At 41.9% G+C, this 17,791-nt stretch overlaps 1 protein-coding gene across 1 annotated transcript in view; it reads right to left on the bottom strand.

The window, feature by feature from the left end:
- RGSL1 (regulator of G protein signaling like 1) overlaps positions 1 to 12,271 on the bottom strand; it is a 66,585-nt gene extending 54,314 nt beyond the window's left edge. The window contains exons 1-6 of the mRNA XM_060395964.1: positions 12,259 to 12,271; positions 8,824 to 8,906; positions 5,363 to 5,437; positions 3,819 to 3,948; positions 1,855 to 1,959; positions 655 to 816 (exon numbers count right to left, since the gene is read on the bottom strand). Coding sequence (XP_060251947.1) covers positions 655 to 816; positions 1,855 to 1,959; positions 3,819 to 3,948; positions 5,363 to 5,437; positions 8,824 to 8,906; positions 12,259 to 12,271 — 568 coding nt within the window. The remainder of the gene's footprint in view (positions 1 to 654; positions 817 to 1,854; positions 1,960 to 3,818; positions 3,949 to 5,362; positions 5,438 to 8,823; positions 8,907 to 12,258) is intronic.
- Positions 12,272 to 17,791: the final 5,520 nt, after the last annotated feature.

Below are 17,791 nucleotides of genomic sequence, written 5' to 3'. Positions count from 1 at the left end.
GTATCTATATAAATAGAGAGGAGTGTGACTAACCCCAAATAGTGGAGCTTCTAGAGCACATCATTCGTATTTGGGTTAGGAATGCCTTCTTGTTTAATAAATAAATACATTCGAATGAATTTGATGTTCTAGAGAAGGAGCTGGCAAACTTTTTTTCTATAAAGAGTTAGATAGTAAATATTTTAGGCTTTGTGAGCCATTTACAGTCTCTGTCGTATAGTCTTCTTTAAGCTTTTAAAAATACAAACAGTCTTAGCTCATAGGCCACATGTACTGCATTCGGACTGTGGAGTCCTGTGGACTGGAGTTTGTTCTAGAGAATCCTACTTGAAAACAAAACAAAACAACAACAACAAAACAAGCCATGCAGGCTTAGAAAGTGCAGGAACTGTTCAATTACCTTGTCCCAATTCCCCTTCACTCTTTCCAGCTAACCTTCACTAACAAGCAACATCTCAGGAAGAGGCACATACCAGCTTAAGGCCAACTGTCTCTCTCAACTGTTCGCTGTTAAGGGTTGGGGTTCCCACTGGCATCCCTAATGGAGAGAGGAGCAGTCTACAAGGCAAGGGACCGAGGACTATCAGACATTGGATTGATTTTTTTCTTGCATCTCCCGAGGATTTCACCTCAGATATGCTTTATGATTCTTACTGATGTTCATGTTGCAGAGAGTCACCACCCGTGAGCTTTCCTGCAGATGGGTGGCCTTCAGCACAAAGAGGAGGGAAAGGTAGTGGTCTCTCACTTCCAGGTCCATCTCATCTATGCTCAGGATCTTCTCAACAAGAATCCAGAAATCCACCAGTTCTTCACCTAGGGATCAGACAGGATCACCTATGGATCAGACAGCAGACTGAGCTGCACCCCAAGCTTGCCCCCTCAGCGGCTGCATCTGAGTGCGGCAGCTGAGACCCCCACCCCACCTCCACCCCCAGCCTGCTCTACTGCCTCCAACATCACCTTGAGCCACTCCTTTGGCTTAAGGGGTCATTTCCAGAAATGTCCTAATGCAGGAGCTGATGGGAGACATACAGAAAAGGGACTTAATGGGTAGGACTCTTTCATGATTTTTGTGGGGGTGGGGGGGCGTTGTAGAAAAACTGTCAGTTTAGGAAAAACCACATGAGAATAGATCATTAGACATTCAAGTTTTGTCCAAAAAATAAAGATCGGGGTAAAAAGAACACTTCCTAGATCATGGACCCAGAGCAGCCTGCAGAAGGACACTGGAGCCCAAAGGTGCCAAAGACTACATTCCCCGTTTTACAGCTTTGCCAGGGCTGAAGTCTGAATGACAAACTATAACACAATCTGTCTAGTTCTTCCCTGCCTGACCCCTGGAAATCCAGAATTTCACCTTTATACTAAGATGTGTTCCTGTGTCAAATTTAATGATGCTGAACTGGAATGTCAGCTAGTATTCACTGCCAGCCTCCTAGACTTCTCACCTACTGGACCCAGTAGATTAGAAAGCCCTTTTGCTACAGGGATTTGTGTATGTACTTGTTCCTTGTCTGTCTCCCCACTGTCACGGCAGCTTCGGGAAGCAGGGACTTAGGGCTCTTGTTCACCTTTGTATCCCCATCTGCAAGCGCAGTGGCTGCCATACAGTGGTGCTCAGTAAACATTGTTAAATGAATGAATAAATGAGAGGGACTCTGAGTGCTTTTGCCACAACCTGCACAATAGACCCCAGTTTCCAAAGACTTCTACCCAAGCTGTATTATAAAACACTTCTTGTATTCACCATAGATACACAGAACTGTTAGTAGCAGCAGCAGAACTGCTCCAGGGTATCCTGGAAGCTGTTAAGAACTTGCAAAGGCCCCAGGAACAAGTCCAAGAACCCACCTGCACTGCCCTTGAGGTAGGTATAGAAGCGCCACATCCCTCTGACCCCGCCAATGCATTTCTGGAGTAGCCACTGGTCTGCCATTTGCCATCTCATCATCTTGGCTGCCAGGAAAAGTCCATGGTAAGAGATTGAGAATGAGCTCTTCCCCCGACCCATCTCTCAGCCTGGCACATGGCCAGGCTTCCGTTCGCACAACAGGAGTGAGGAGAAATGGTGGCCAGTGAGATGAGTAGGGCTCTGACTACGTGGTGATTTTGAAGCCAGACCCAGGCCTTCTAGTGACATGCATCAAGTGACATGGGGCGGGGGGGAGGGGGGGGGGGGGGGGCAGTACCTACAAGCTACGTACAATCCACAGATCAAAATCATCCTCCAAACAAGGCCCCTGGCCTTCCATGATCCCCACCTGACAGCAAGTTTTCCAATACATGTGTTGAAGGAGGGAGATGAGTATAATGGGCAATTTGTTACAATATTTTACCCAATGGGATTTCCCAAGTCGTCACTTTCCCCAGTTTCCTTTGGCTAGTTGAGCTGAGTCAAGTTATCAATTCAACCCTAGGTGAAAATTTTATTCATTCATTCTTTCAACAAGCATTTATTATAGGCCTACTAAATGCTGGGTACCATTCTAGGTGTTCGGGATACATCTCTAAACAGAACAAAAATCCCCACCCTCAATGAGCTTATATTCTAACAAAGGAGACAGACAATAAAGGATAAGCATAATAAATACATTTTCTAGTAAGGGTGAAGGTTATAAGCACTATAGGAAGAAATGAAGAAGCAAAGGAGGGTATAGGTAAAGCTGGGCAGGGGCTGGATGGGTGGGCAGGGGCTGGATGGGTGGGCAGTGGGCTTCCAGGGTAGCTTTCATTGAGGAGGTGAGAAGTGCACAGAAATTTAAGGTGAAGGTGGGGCACCAAGGTGAATATATTGGAGGAGCATCGCCCCAGGCAGAGTGAACAGCCGGTGCAAAGCGTTGAAATACAAATGTGTCCAGCATGTGTGAGGAACTGCAGAGGGCAAAGTGGTTGGAATGGAATGAACGACGGAGAAGTAGGAAAAGATGAGATCAGAAAGGAAATGGGGCCAGGTCTCTAGGACCTGGAAAGGCATTTCAGGGGCTGTGGATTTCAGATTGCAATGGGAGCCACTGGTGGTGGTGGTGGTGGTGGGAAGGTACAGTGAGCAGAGGAGTGACATGATCTAAAGGAAGCTTTAAAAGCCTCCCCCTGGCTGCTGGGAGACGAGAACGAGAGCGCGAGCAAGGAGACTGATTCAGAGATGACGTCAATAGCCAGGTGAGGCAGGCAGAAGACAAACTTGTGGTTGCCAGTGGGGAAGGATGGAGGGAAGGGATAGTTAGGGAGCTTGGGGTGGACATGCACACACTGCTATATTTAAAATGGATTACCAACAAGGACCTATTATACAGCACAGGGAATTCTGTGCAATGTTATGCGGCAACCTAGATGGGAGGAGAGCTTGGAGGAGAATGGATATATGTATTTGTATGACTGAGGCCCTCTGCTGTCCACCCGAAACTATCACAACATTATTAATTGGCTATATCCCAAAATAAAATGAGAAGTTAAAAAACAAAAAACAAAAAACCAGCCAGGTGAGAAATGATGGTGGCATAAGCCAGGTGATAGCAATGAAGGTGGTGAGCTACCTTTGATTCTGAACGTATTATAGGCATTTCGGCCATCATTACCTTTCTCATTTCTAGCTGCAGTGAGACAAATAGTCCAGCCCAACTAACTTCTGTTTCTTGTTCTTGGTACCAGTTTTTCAGCCTAAGATATCACCTATTGCCTCAGTACAGGCTAAGCCACCCACACATCTAAGGCTGTAAAGGCAGCCAGTGTTTGCACCTATATATAGCACTGAGAGACAGGATGGTTTGCAACCTGGCTCCCCATGTTTCTATACATGCATGCCCCCACATGCTTACCTCCTTCTGGGGACTTAATGAAACTGATGAACTCCTGACAGAGGATGTAATGGAAACATAAGTTGGCTTTACAGAAGTAAGGTAATCGATATTTTTCCAACCAGGTCAATAATCCTTTGTACTTTGCAATCTAGAGTCCAAACAAAATAGGAACAGAAAGGAGAAATGGAACTGAATTGCTAAGAAAGGCAGCTTAGCAAGGAGCAATTAGATAACCTTATGCCTGTAATATTTGGCCCAGAGGTGTGTTGATTAAAAATAGTATCTAAGAGGCTCTCAAAGGAGTGAATGGATTGGTAGGAAAGAAAAGACTTTTGCCTTCATCAAAAAAATCTTATTCCTGAGTGAGTTAAGCAAAGACCTAAGTAAAAAACAAAAACAGAGCAATGACATAGTCCTAAGCTTTGCTTGATAGAGGAGAAGCAGAAGAGATTTTGGTCTGTGGTGTCAAGTCATAACTCTACTCAACTTGCTTCTTTGTAAGCACACTTACAACTTTTCACTAGCTCCCAACCCATATCAACTGCACAACATGTACAAAAACACACAAAGACTGACACAGACCACATAAGTAAGGGAGGAATACCCAAAGGATCGAATCCCCAGAGATGGGATAAGAAGATAAAATTTTTGAGTGTTGGGATTCTCCTTGGGGAACCAAATACATGCATAAGAATCAGAGTGCAGTGTCTTCCTCAGAAATCCAGATCCCAGAGAAAAATAGAACTTTGCTGTGAGCATGGCTTCGTGCTTAGTGTGATTGTTCTGATCCCACCTGTCACAAAAAGGGCATGAGGGAGGCGTTGCTGAGTCCAAGGTCTACAGAGTAGAAAAGGAGAACAGGAAGGGGAAGAGAGAAAGACAGTGGACAAAGACAAGGAAAAAACATATAAAAAGAAACAACTGGGGGAAAAGATATGCCCTGTGGTCAAGTAGTCATTAGGAACTGTCAAGCGTCATCTTGACTTGAGCTACCCTCATTGCGAAGATCCCCTGGAGGAGTGAATGGCTACCCCTTCCAGTGTTCTTGCTTGGGAAATCCCAAGGACAGAGGAGCCTGGTGGGCTACAGTCCATGGGCTCACAGAGCCAGACACGATTGAGTGACTAACGCTTACTTTACAATGCAAATAATTGCTATGGGCCCATGGGCTGCACTTCCTTTCCCACACCCATGCAGGTATTGGCCATCAATTCCCAGACTCTTTCTGGCTTAGGTGTGGCCTACAGAGTTCTTCTCAACACAGTGCTCCAAGCATCTACTTCCCAACCATCACAGTGGACATGAGAGGTTAACTTCTTTTGCTAACCATAGACTAAAATACAGAGGAAAGAACTCAGCAGCAACTGCCTAAGAGATAAAAATGCAAAAAGGAGAAATGTCTACCTGGCTTGATTCTGTTTGTCCTACTCACCCGCTTTGTAGTTTCTTCCATAGTCACCCTGTCATGAGTTCCTGTCCTTTCCCTTCCCCCAATCCACACTTCAAATCCATCTGCCTCTTCCCCCATCCCAAACCATCCACCATTCAAGAATCATGCTCACCAAGTCATGGGGTATTTCTGGCCACAAGCTCCACTGTGAATTTTCAACAGTGTAAAATGGTGTCTGGCCAAAGACCTGAAAAAGAAAGCTAAGAAACAGCCAAAGGGGTCTGAGCATCTCTTCGTGAAAGTGTCATGGTCCATCTGTAGTCACAGGGGAAGAGAGGTTCCACTGTTTTCCTATTTCAAGGGACATTAATTCGTAAATTTATTCCAGTGAATCAACTTGCTTTGCGCAAAACAACAAAGAAAGATTAAATTACAAGATTCATTTATCTTTTGGCTCCATCCTGCCCTGACCTGGGAGTTATCTTGTCTGTGTGCAAAGGCCAAAGCTCATGACTTTAAAAGGTGTTTACTTTGTGTATTGCATTATTCATTTCTCCAGGACCTAGAAAGTTAGAGCAAAGGCTTAAAGCCTTTTCATAAAGAGAAACATCTTTGGATTTGCCTAACCTGTTGAACTGGAGAAAGTAGAGAGGACTGAGGAGGTGAGGAATAAAGGTACAAATTATTGTCACTTAAGGGAGCATTCAGCTCAGTTCAGTTCAGTTCAGTCGCTCAGTCATGTCCAACTCTTTGAGACCCCATGACCTGCAGCATGCCGGGCCTCCCTGTCCATCACCATCTCCCAGAGTTCACTCAAACTCACGTCCATTGAGTCAGTGATACCATCCAGCCATCTCATCCTCTGTCGTCCCCTTCTCCTCCTGCCCCCAATCCCTCCCAGCATCAGAGTCTTTTCCAATGAGTCAACTCTTTGCATGAGATGGCCAAAGTACTGGAGTTTCAGCTTTAGCATCACTCCTTCCAGTGAACACCCAGGACTAATTTCCTTTAGAATGGACTGGTTGGATCTCCTTGCAGTCCAAGGGACTCTCAAGAGTCTTCTCCAACACCACAGTTCAAAAGCATCAATTCTTCGGCACTCAACTTTCTTCACAGTCCAACTCTCACATTCATACATGACCACTGGAAAAACCATAGCCTTGACTAGATGGACCTTTGTTGGCAAAGTAATGTCTCTGCTTTTTAATATGTTTTCTAGGTTGGTCATAACTTTCCTTCCAAGGAGTAAGTGTCTTTGAATTTCATGGCTGCAGTCACCATCTGCAGTGATTTTGGAGCCCCCAAAATAAAGTCTGACACTGTTTCCACTGTTTCTCCATCTATTTCCCATGAAGTGATGGGAGCAGATGCCATGATCTTCATTTTCTGAATGTTGAGCTTTAAGCCAACTTTTTCACTCTCCTCTTTCACTTTCATCAAGAGGCTTTTTAGTTCCTCTTCACTTTCTGCCATAAGGGTGGTGTCATCTGCATATCTGAGGTTATTGATATTTTTCCCGACAATCTTGATTCCAGCTTGTGCTTCTTCCAGCCCAGGGTTTCTCATGATGTACTCTGCATATAAGTTAAATAAGCAGCGTAACAATATACAGCCTCGACATATTCCTTTTCCTATTTGGAACCAGTCTGTTGTTCCATGTCCAGTTCTAACTGTTGCTTCCTGACCTGCATACAGATTTCTCAAGAGGCAGGTCAGGTGGTCTGTATTCCCATCTCTTGAAGAATTTTCCACAGTTTATTGTGACCCACACAGTCAAAGGCTTTGGCATAGTCAATAAAGCAGAAATAGATGTTTTCTGGAACTCTCTTGCTCTTTCTATGATCCAGGGGGGCATTAAGAATATCCAAAATCATATAGAAAATTTTAGGCTACTGTCCTCTTTTGTCATGGAGAAGGGACTGAGACCTAGGCAACCAGCTATGAGACTAACGGGAAATGGCTTCTATGTTTACAGATATCTATGCTTCTATGTTTCTATGTTTACAGGTATCTATCTCACCACGGTCATCAAAATGTCTCAGAATATTCCCACACTATTTGTGATAAACTAATGGAGAAGGCAATGGCACCCCACTCCAGTACTCTTGCCTGGAAAGTCCCATGGACGGAGGAGCCTGGTAGGCTGCAGTCCATGGGGTCGCAAAGAGTCAGACACGACTGAACGACTTCCCTTTCACTTTTCACTTTCATGCATTGGAGAAGGAAATGGCAGCCCACTCCAGTGTCCTTGCCTGGAGAATCCCAGGGATGGCGGAGCCTGGTGGGCTGCTGTCTATGGGGTCGCACAGAGTCGGACATGACTGAAGTGACCTAGCAGCAGCAGCAGAGAGGCTAAAGCTCCAATTTCTTGCTGAACTCTTGGCGTATCGCATTTCTAAGGCATCTTCTCTTGCTACTCAGTCCTCTGGTCGTTCCCTCTTGCTTCTTTATCCACCCTCTCCCCCCATATTCATCCTCAGCCAGTTGTCAAGTACCCAGTCTTTTTTCAAGCCTTGGCTCGTGTCACCTCTTCATTGGTCCCTTTCTGACTCTCCCAAGTAGGAGTGGCCTGTTCTTCCAATGTAACCACCTCCTAGAGATGTCAGTCATGTCACACGCAACCCTTTTTTGCACTCACCTTAAATACTGGTCTCCACATTAGACTGGGAATTCCTTGAAGACATGATGGTATATAATTAATATCCATGTCCCCAGTACTAAGCCTAGCATCTGGCACAAAATGACCACCCAGTAGGTATTTGTGGAATAATAGTGTTTTTTCCTAGTTGTATGAAATTTCAGTGAGGTAGCATTCCATGAAAAAAGGTGCACTGAGGTGAACAACTATTTACAAGGCACCAGCATTCAGATGTAACCAAATATTCCAACCAAAAAAAAAAAAAACACAAAAAAACAACAAAAAAAACCAGGATTGGTATAGGCCTGGGTTTAAAAATATTTTGAGGTATGAGGTTTGTTTTGGTTGCATAGATTAAGAAGCTATATAGATTTCCTTCCAGTTAACAACTCAGCAATTGCTATGTGTTAAACATCCAGTGAGGGGAGTAGAGCAGAGTGAATAATCCATGGTTCTTGTCCTGGAGGAATTCACAATTTCACAGTCCAGTGGAGAAAACACACATATACAACACAAGAGAGTAGCAAAGTGTCAAGGAGCACAGAGGCAGGGGGAGATAAGTTCTGATTGGGAGGACCTGGGAATTCCTTAAGGAGAGCAGGATTTAAGTAGCTGTCTGAAAAATGATTAAGAGTTTGGTGGGTAAAAATATGGAAACTTAAGAACCCAGCCAGGGAGAGGCATGGAGGGAGAGAATGCCAGGTGAATACCCCCTGCAGGGTAGAGATGGACGGAGCGCTAAGTACCAGCAAAGGGTGTGATGAGAGATAACTATGGACAGGTAAGGAGGCTGGGGATTTGGGATTTTATTATATCAGTAATGGAAACTCCTGGAGATTTTAGAGGATTTTCTGATTCATATCTATTTGCTCAAATTGAAATAGTTTTGATTCGATATGAAGTTTTTATTTATTTTTTAAAAAGGCACTCAGCTCAGTGATATTCACTATTTGGCTGTTGATGAAACATTTGGATTTAAGTCTGAGAATGCTTACCGGGAGAGAAAGAAATGTGTTGAAAAAATCGGCAAAGATTTCATCCTCTAGCAGAATTATAAGATTTGTCGAACCAATTATCTCTATAAGGGAAGGAAAAAAAAGTCTTATAAGCAGGATTGCATTTAGGATGAGAAAATGAAGCAATTGAATGGGTCATTTCACAAGGGCAAATTTCCACATGATGATGGCCTTTAAAGTCATCTAACTCAATTCCCTCCCCCCCTTTCCAGAACCCTCCTCTGCAACCCTGCTTAAGCACTCCCAGCTGTGGGAAGCTTGCCACCTTACAGGACTGCCCATTCCATTTATGAAGAAATAAAATAGTTTTTTTCATTCTGTTCTTGGGGTTCTCAAGGCAAGAATACTGAAGTGGTCTGCTATTCTCTTCTCTAGTGAAACTCTCCAGTACTTTGGCCACCTGATGTGAAGAATTGACTGATTGGAAAAGACCCTGATGCTGGGAAAGATTGAAGGCAGGAGAAGGGGATGATAGAGGATGAGATGGTTGGTTGGCATCACCGACTTGATGGACATGAATATGAGCAAGCTCCAGGAGTTGGTGATGGACAGGGAAACCTGGAGTGCTGCAGCCCATGGGGTTGCAAACAGTCAGACATGACTGAGTGACTGAACTGAACTGAACTGAAAAGAAAATAGTTTAGTAATATCTTTCCTGCTGTGAACTGCCTTCCTTTATTTTCTTTTCATTTGTTGAAATTCTGCCCTCTGAAGCTGGACCAAATTCACCTAAGTTCACTTTTAAAGGGCAATGCTCCCATATTTATAAAGACATCACAACATTTTGGTTACCTCCGCCCACTCTGGCTAATCACTAAGCATGTTTCAGTACTTCCTTGTGTGGCCTTCTTTCCATCTGACTCCCCTCTCATTGGCTGGAGGGGCACCCATAATTCAAGCATTTCACATTCTTTGCAGGGAAGAGCACAAGACAACTATTGCCCGTCTTCTAAGTTATACTAGTGTGGCCGGAAATGAGGTTAGCTTTGGGCACTCTCACATTACACTATTCACTCCACCATCTTTAATTTATGCAGTCACTTTACCAAGAAACCAAGTCAAATTTCAACTAGTTGGTTTTGGCCCGACATTAAAACCCCCAAAGAGCTTTTTTGGAAAAATATTGGTTATGTAACATATTTATTATTTCTCTCAAGCTTGATCATTGTGCTGCCCAAATTAATACAAGGAAAAAATGCTGACTGTCTCAAAGCCAAGCATAGAGACCACCGGTGGCTTCTCTAAGTTTACTCTAACTCACTGTCTATGCTTTTTAGTGTATAATGTTAACTAGTGAATAGTAAGTTAATTGTCCTATTAATGGCCCAGCATTTTTCTATCATACCTAAAATTTATAATGAAAGACTTACAAAATGAGAAACCTAAATATTAGACACTAGACCTATCTCTCAGTCTAGCCAAATGTGTGATGAGAAGAGTAAGTGTCACTCCACTAGGATGAAGTTACAATGACATAAGAAAACTAAGCAATTCCCTTTATTGCTTTTCCTAATGATACTTTAGTGGTTATTATTTTCTTGTAATAGAAAGAGAAACCTGGACAATCAAACACTATTATAATAGAACAGATGCCAATTTTTGCCCTCTGTTCCACAGATGTCTTTTTTGCTATCCAGTGTAAATTTTTATGTTTTTCTGTCTCTCTCTTCAGCCCTCTGCACATCTTTTTATAATTTCCTGATTTATTTAATCTATTCCACACGAATAACTTAAAACTCTATGTTCTCAGTCCAGACTTCTTTCCTTGACTCTAGGTTTCAGTATCCAATGAGCTATGGGATGTTTCCACATGACACCCATCCGGCACTTTCATCTCAACATTTTCAAAGCTGATCTGATAGTTTTTCTTCCCAACCTGCTCATTTTCCTATATTCCCAGTCTCAGTTACTGGAACCACCATCCAACTGTCTGAACCAGAAACCTGAAAATCATCTTTGATTTCTCTTGCTCTCTGTTTTTCTCTCTCAGTACTCCCACATGCAATGGAGCGGCATGTGCTTTCTCCTTTTATGTATCGATGGCGCCTATTCTTACATCTCCATCCATAAAGTCACTTTCTTATTTCAGGCCTCTATCATTTCTCATCCAGACTGTTGCATCAGTTTCTTCAAATGGTCTTGCTATTTCTAATCACTGCCATTATATTATTGCTAAAACTCTTCAGCAATTCTTCATTGTCCTACAAGATAAAGACTAAATTCCTTAGTACAGTATCTAAGGCTTCACCCAATCTGGTTTTCGTGTTCCTTCCAAGCCTCACCTGGGAGGCTCCACTCCATGTTGCCTCCTGTTGACCAGCCAAGACATTGCTCTTTCCTGCACAAGCTATGCACTCTCACATCCAACCTCTGTATCTTTGCTCCCACAGTCCCATCCCCTGAAACATCCTCTCAACCCCAGGCTGCTTCACAAATTGCTATCTATCACGAAATGGTTTACATGAAATCTCCCTGGTGAACCAAGAATGGCAGAAGGTACCACAATAGTAAAATTGACCACTGCTCCCCGTCACCTCACATGGTCATGTACAACTTCCATCACAACAATGAACAAGTGATTGTTTTCACTCACTGATGCATCTATCTTCCTCACGAGACTGAGCTCCACGAGAGGAGACTTTTGTCTGTTCATTGTTTTTCTTCTAGACACTAACGGTGTTTGCAAAGTGTTCTGTAAGTGTTGGGTGAATTGTTCTTGCAAGAGAAGATCTTCAATCTTCTGGACTCTTGTTCACTTGTTTGTCATTCATAAAGCCTGGTATGGATTTGTTGAACAGATTATTGAGAGGATCTGACCGCAGGAAAGTGGTGTTTGGAAGAAATTCTCAGTCGATTGTTTTGTAGCCACACATACACTGATGGTGAAAGGGATGGGACTGTGGCAGCGCTCGGTATTAACAAAGCAGTCTTCATGGGGTGTAGGAAAAAGGCTCTCCGCATACTCCCCTTCCCCATCCTGCACTCCTGTTTCTCCATTCTTACCTGTTCTGCCTTCAAACTTCAGAATAATCTGAGGTTTTCAACATTCATTCTATACAATAGTGATACTGACTCGGTAATAAAGAAATTGTTGGATAACCCCAAACCTCATGCCAGCCTTCTCCCTGGAAGAGGTATGACACGCAATGGTCGATATGCATGTTAATTCTTTCCTCTTAGGTATTTCTCCTAGTTGCCTTTGTTGTGTTATCAATGGGACCTTATCTGATCCTCAGAGATCTGATGGCATGGGGTGGGGGAAGGGGAAAAGAGAGAAGAAAAACAATGGGCACGAATAACAGAGTCTACATGTGGTGTCCCTGATTGACTCATTCCTGTTGACACTGCAAAGGTGAGTGGTTTGCCTTACTTGGGGTGCTCAAAGCTGCTGAGACATCCCGTTCAGAGACTCACCAGCATTGCTCATGTCGCCTTGCTCTTCCTGCTACTGATTGTTTAGGAGCGGAATCAGCACCCAGTCAACAGAACCCTGCCGCTTACGAATGCACAGTGACACCTCCTGCTAGGGGTTCCAGATTCTATGCCTCTGGTATTGAACTCAAGCTGAAGATAAATCTTATTTTAACTGAGCTCCTGAATTCTCTAAACTATAGAGACTCTTCCTATACCTAGGGCTTTAGTCCATACTATTTGGTGTGCATTGACAGTTTCCTTTTAATTGTTGTCTAATTATAGATCCTGAGTTGAACTTCTGTCTCTTGAACTTGACTTCATTCTTTGAGGGAGTAGGAATCTGTTAACTTCTGATGTGTCTTTTGGATCTAATATCCTTCTAGAAATTTAACTGGTATTCAATAAATATTTAATGACTTGACTCTCAGATAAGCTGGAAAATTCAACCTAATATCCATGCTGTTTTCTGCCCCTTCTCTTCTTTTCCAGATAGTTTCCTCTGGTTGGTTGTGGGTTTGAAAAGAGATTGAACACACATTAGCTTTCATGTAGAAGAATTAGACTACGATTCTCATTCAGTTCTTAGTGATGCAAAATAGGGGTTATCATCACCTTTTCAATGCAAAATAGTAAATGCAACACTGAGACTGGACTCTGCCTATCTGATTCAAGAGCTTGTGTTATTTCAAATATGCCAGTAAATCAAACCTTCCTTTCACATGAAAAACATACTTTAATGGGGTAAGAAATAACTCTCCTGGACTTTCTCATAATAACGTAATTTTCTGTATAATTTCTTCCACTACTTCTTATGTATATCCTTATATTTTTAATTAGACTTTCCCATAGATGTTATAAAGTAAGATGTAAACAATATCTGTATGGAAATGAGCTACTTAGAAAAAGGTATCCCCATATCTAAGAAATTAAGTGTAAGACTGAAAAAAAGCTATTCAACATTTTCATCTAATCACAGCATACAGATGAACTGGAGATTTTCTGTGACCAGTTTTGATCAAGAATGTTCTATTCCTGATCAATTCCTCATTCATTTAGGCCAATTACTCCAAGAAAACAGAGGTAAGCAAGAGGCAATATGGGAAAGTTATAATTCTTTCATTTTAATTTTTCTCAGGATGGTATGTGTGTGTTTAGTCTCTGTCATGTCCTACTCTTTGCGACCCCATGGACTGTAGCCCGCCAGGTTCCTCTGTCCATGGGGATTCTCCAGGCAAGAATATTGGGGTGGGTTGCCATGCCCTCCTCCAGGGGATCTTCCCAACACAGGGATCAAACCCAGGTCTCCTGCACTGCAGGCAGATTCCTTACCAACTGAGACACCAGAAGCCCAAGGATGGTATAAATGGTATAACATTTTTTCAATTGTAAACTGGGCCAGGCCTACTTCTGGGGTCATGAGCAACTCAAAGACAAGAGCAGAAAGTTTTTTGTCTACATGGAAAAAGTCTTAGAGATGAAGAACAATAAGAAATGATGAGAAAATAGAAGTTTCTAACATATTCCCAAAGTACCAAGGTCTAAAACATTTGTCACAAGTTGGAAATTTGGAACTCAGCATAAATTTACTCACAGAGAACGACCTGCTGTAAGACAAGTGTTCAGAATATTTTAATGTGGAAATTAACTTTTGTTACTCATTTTTTATTGCCTTCAAATGGATTTGAAGACTAAGCTCATGTTCACTTGAAGGAGAGGCAAGTCATTTTGGGTAGTCCCAGCTTTGGGTCTGATTTGCACATTTAGATCCCTCCTCACACTGTCCTGGGATACACATAAATCAGCGCCAAGAGGATCTTGAACACCGAAGGGGTCAGGAATAAGCGCATTGACTTGGGGTTTTGTGGAGTTTTGTTTTGGTTACTCAGTCTCTGACCATTCTCCTTATTTGAGATGAAAAACCGCGTAAGTCTTGGAGGGACCATCTCCCATTATAAATGCTTGAGGGACCAGACAGCCTCTCTGCTCTCCTGGCAGCAAAGGCTTGGACACCTGTCCTAGATTCAGCAATCAGATCCTCCATGGAGAACTTTTTATTTTTAAGGGGTGACTCAAAAGCTCAGGGGCAAGGATCGACAATGCATGGCCTATGAAAGCAAATGCTCACTGGTGATGGTGCCAGCAGAAATGGCAGGCTGGAGATGGCCACAAAGGCGGGAAGAAGATGCTGTGGCTGCAGATTAGCTTTGATTTTGTTGGAGCAAAAACATAAACGAGTGAATGGCTTTTGGCACATACCAACCAAACAGGCCTGCAAGAATTAAATAATTTTGGTTATTCTTTAGCTGTTACTGCTAATAAACACTTATAACTGGACATGTCCTTCACAAAGCTTCACAAAGCTAATTGCTCTCTGACTCGATATAGATTATACTCTGCACCTGGCATTCTTCTCCCCCTACACTCTCTTCCAGCATTCTGCATTTCAGAAAGAAGGTCCAGGACTGATAACTTCAGGGACACCAGGCCTAGTTGCTGAGTTGCCTGATGCTAGCTGTGGTCATTTTGAAACTTTGCAGGAGAAGAAAAAACATGCAAGACCTTCATAAGGATATAAAACCTTTCCCTATTCCTGAGAGATGGTGGCACAATTATTGAGATGCTAGCCTGTTATGTTTCACTTTTGCCTGGCAGAAATAATAAAGATACTCTTTCTATTTTCTCCAAATTCTGTCTCTGTATTTCTATTTGGCATCAGTGGACTGGGAGCCAAGATTTTGGCAACAATTTTTAATGTGAGGTGCTGCTAACCACCAAAGGTAAAGTATATGTTGATATCATAATAGTAACTATGGGGGCTTCCCTGGTGGTCCAGTGGCTAAGACTCTGTGCTCCCAGTATAGGGGCTCTAGTTCACATGCCACAACTAAGAGTTTGCATCCAAAACTAAAGATCCTGTATGCTGCAGTGAAGCTTGAAGATCCTGTGTGCCACAACTAGAACCCAGCACAGCCAAATAAATAAATCAAATAGTAGTACCTATAGCATGTGGATATCAGAATGATCCAACACACAGGTTCTTGGTGGTGGTTACTGATTATAGAGTCCCTTGGAAAAAAAATATGTGGCAGCTCGCTCAGATTCTAGTTGAGCACATAAACTCCATGGTGGCAGGATTTTTTTTTTTTATTGTTTTATTTAATGATGCATCCCAAACATCTAGAGCGGTTTCTTTCACATGGAAGTGCTCAAATAATTGAGTGAAAGAATTAATATGAATACAAACCAAAAAATGAGCTGTCCTGTAGAATTCTAGACCCCTCATCCAATTTTCAATCCTGAGTCAGACCTAGAAGCTCTTAAATAAAAGGAAAGTATTTTGCTCTTTAGGAAGAACCTTGCATTATCTTTCCGAGTATTTACTGAATCTCTTCCAAACTTTTGTCAAAGAGATTACTGGAGTAAAGTAGATTCCCAGAGCTTTGGGAAATCACTATTAAGCTGGATCTGATCCAACACACAACTGGGAAGCGTTAGAGCTGAGATGTGAGCTCAAGTATAATTTTTTTTAAAACTATATATTTTATATTTGCCTGATAATAATAACCATCTGGGAACTTGTAAAATATACAGAACTCTTGAACCTCACCCAGGCTTTTCTACCAGAGCCGAGACCTGGTAATATATGTGTTTAATCAACACCTTGGCTGATTCTTATCATCACACAACGTGGGGAGATGTCTGGCACCATTTTACTTTGGGAATTCTAAGGTCTTGAAAGGGTCAGGAATCTAACTGCACGTTAATTCATTTTGGCTTTTAGTCCTTGCTATTACTGGGGTGACAGCACTCTATTTGCTTGCTAACAGCTCCAGCAGTCAGCATCCCTGAGCTGCGGGGGAGACAGTAGGACAGTGATTCAGAGTAGAGAGAGGCTTTACATAGCTTTATTGAAGGCAAGCCTAAAAGCATAGTGTCTTAAGGAATGTGGGTATAGATCAGTGCTGAATAGGCCACTCTTTTAGGAAGAGAACTAAAAGAATTTCTTTTGCCCAGGTTATGCTAGCTGTTTTCCAAAGAAGTGATAATCTAAGGAATAAATGTGATTATTAAACTATCAAGAGCTTCACCCTGAATTCTCTTAAGATGAGTGAGCATGTGTGTCTGTTACACTGATGAATGAATGAGGTAACTGATGATTGAAGAAACAGGGTAGGCTACAAACATCTTGGAATACATTAAACACTGAGAAACACATGTAAACATACTTTTTAAAAATGTGTGCTATTTTGTGAATGCTGTTTTTTATATAATAAAATGCTTAATTTTTGTTTCATATTTATTTTAAAGTCTGACATTAAATCTACAAGAGACTTCTTAAGTTCTTCGGAGAATTTTCTTTGTTACGTTTGTGAATCTGCCTGCTATTTCAAGTTTTTTTGAAATCATATTTTCAACTCAAAATATGACATGTCTAAGAAATGTTAGTTAACAAAATATGGAAGTGGTATCTGTTTAGGAAAATTTATCCAAATTATTGAAAAATGAGGAACAAGTGAAAGCAATTTAAAGTAAAATTATGTTTATAAGCAATTTTGTATGCTAAGTTTAAAAGTTTAGTAATTAGTTTATTAAATATGTACCATAATATATTGAATACTGATTATAACACAAGCAATACCAAACATTTTGTTGTTGTTGGCATCATGCTCCCTTGTAACAGCCTATTAACCTGAAAAGTAAATTATCAAGCTTTCCATAAGACAATTTGCAGGGTTCTTCCTTAACTACCTTTCTTAGGTGGGGCAGGAACTCAGTAGTTTTCTCTGGTACTATCGGGCCATGAAATTCCATCCCTGGAACCATACCACCAGGCTTAGGAGTGCATGATGTACAACCTCAGCATGCCTGCCCTGAACTCCTCTAACAAACTCCTGCTTATCCCTCAAAACCCAGATCAGAATAAAACTGACATTTCATCCACATTATACCTACACCAGATACTTTATTTACACATTCAGTCAACTATTCATTGTATGCCTTGTCTGTGATGAGCTAAACAAGCATTTTGATGATTTTTATAGAGTTGCTTAAAAAACAGTCATTTTAGCTCACACGTTTTGACACTGCTATATTTTTGAGACACACACACATATTTATGTATATATAGCTGCCTGTATCTATATATGTCTACATAGATATCTATATGTCTATATATCCATCTACCTGTGTATCTAGGTATATAGATCTATACATATACACCCTACATCTATGTTGAATCTATGCTTATTCATGTCCACACATCTAAGTTTAGCAGGAAACAAATAGACCATGATGCTTACTAGATGCTTGGAAAACACTCACTTATACATTTTTCTACCTTCTTCTTTACACCTCCCTCGTTTCTTTTAAATTGATATGTGTGTTAGTCGCTCAGTCATGTCCGACTCTTTGCAACCCCAAGGACTGTAGCCCGCCGGCTCCTCCATCCATGGGATTCTCCAGGCAAGAATACTGGAGTGGGTTGCCATTACAGTACAGAGAGCAAGTGCCCCTTTCCCAGCTCATGGAAAGA

This window comes from Ovis aries, chromosome 12, assembly GCF_016772045.2.
Source record: "Ovis aries strain OAR_USU_Benz2616 breed Rambouillet chromosome 12, ARS-UI_Ramb_v3.0, whole genome shotgun sequence".
Lineage (NCBI taxonomy): Eukaryota > Metazoa > Chordata > Mammalia > Artiodactyla > Bovidae > Ovis > Ovis aries.
The sequence above is the reverse complement of the archived record's forward strand: the minus strand, read 5'-3'. Positions and strand labels throughout refer to the sequence as shown.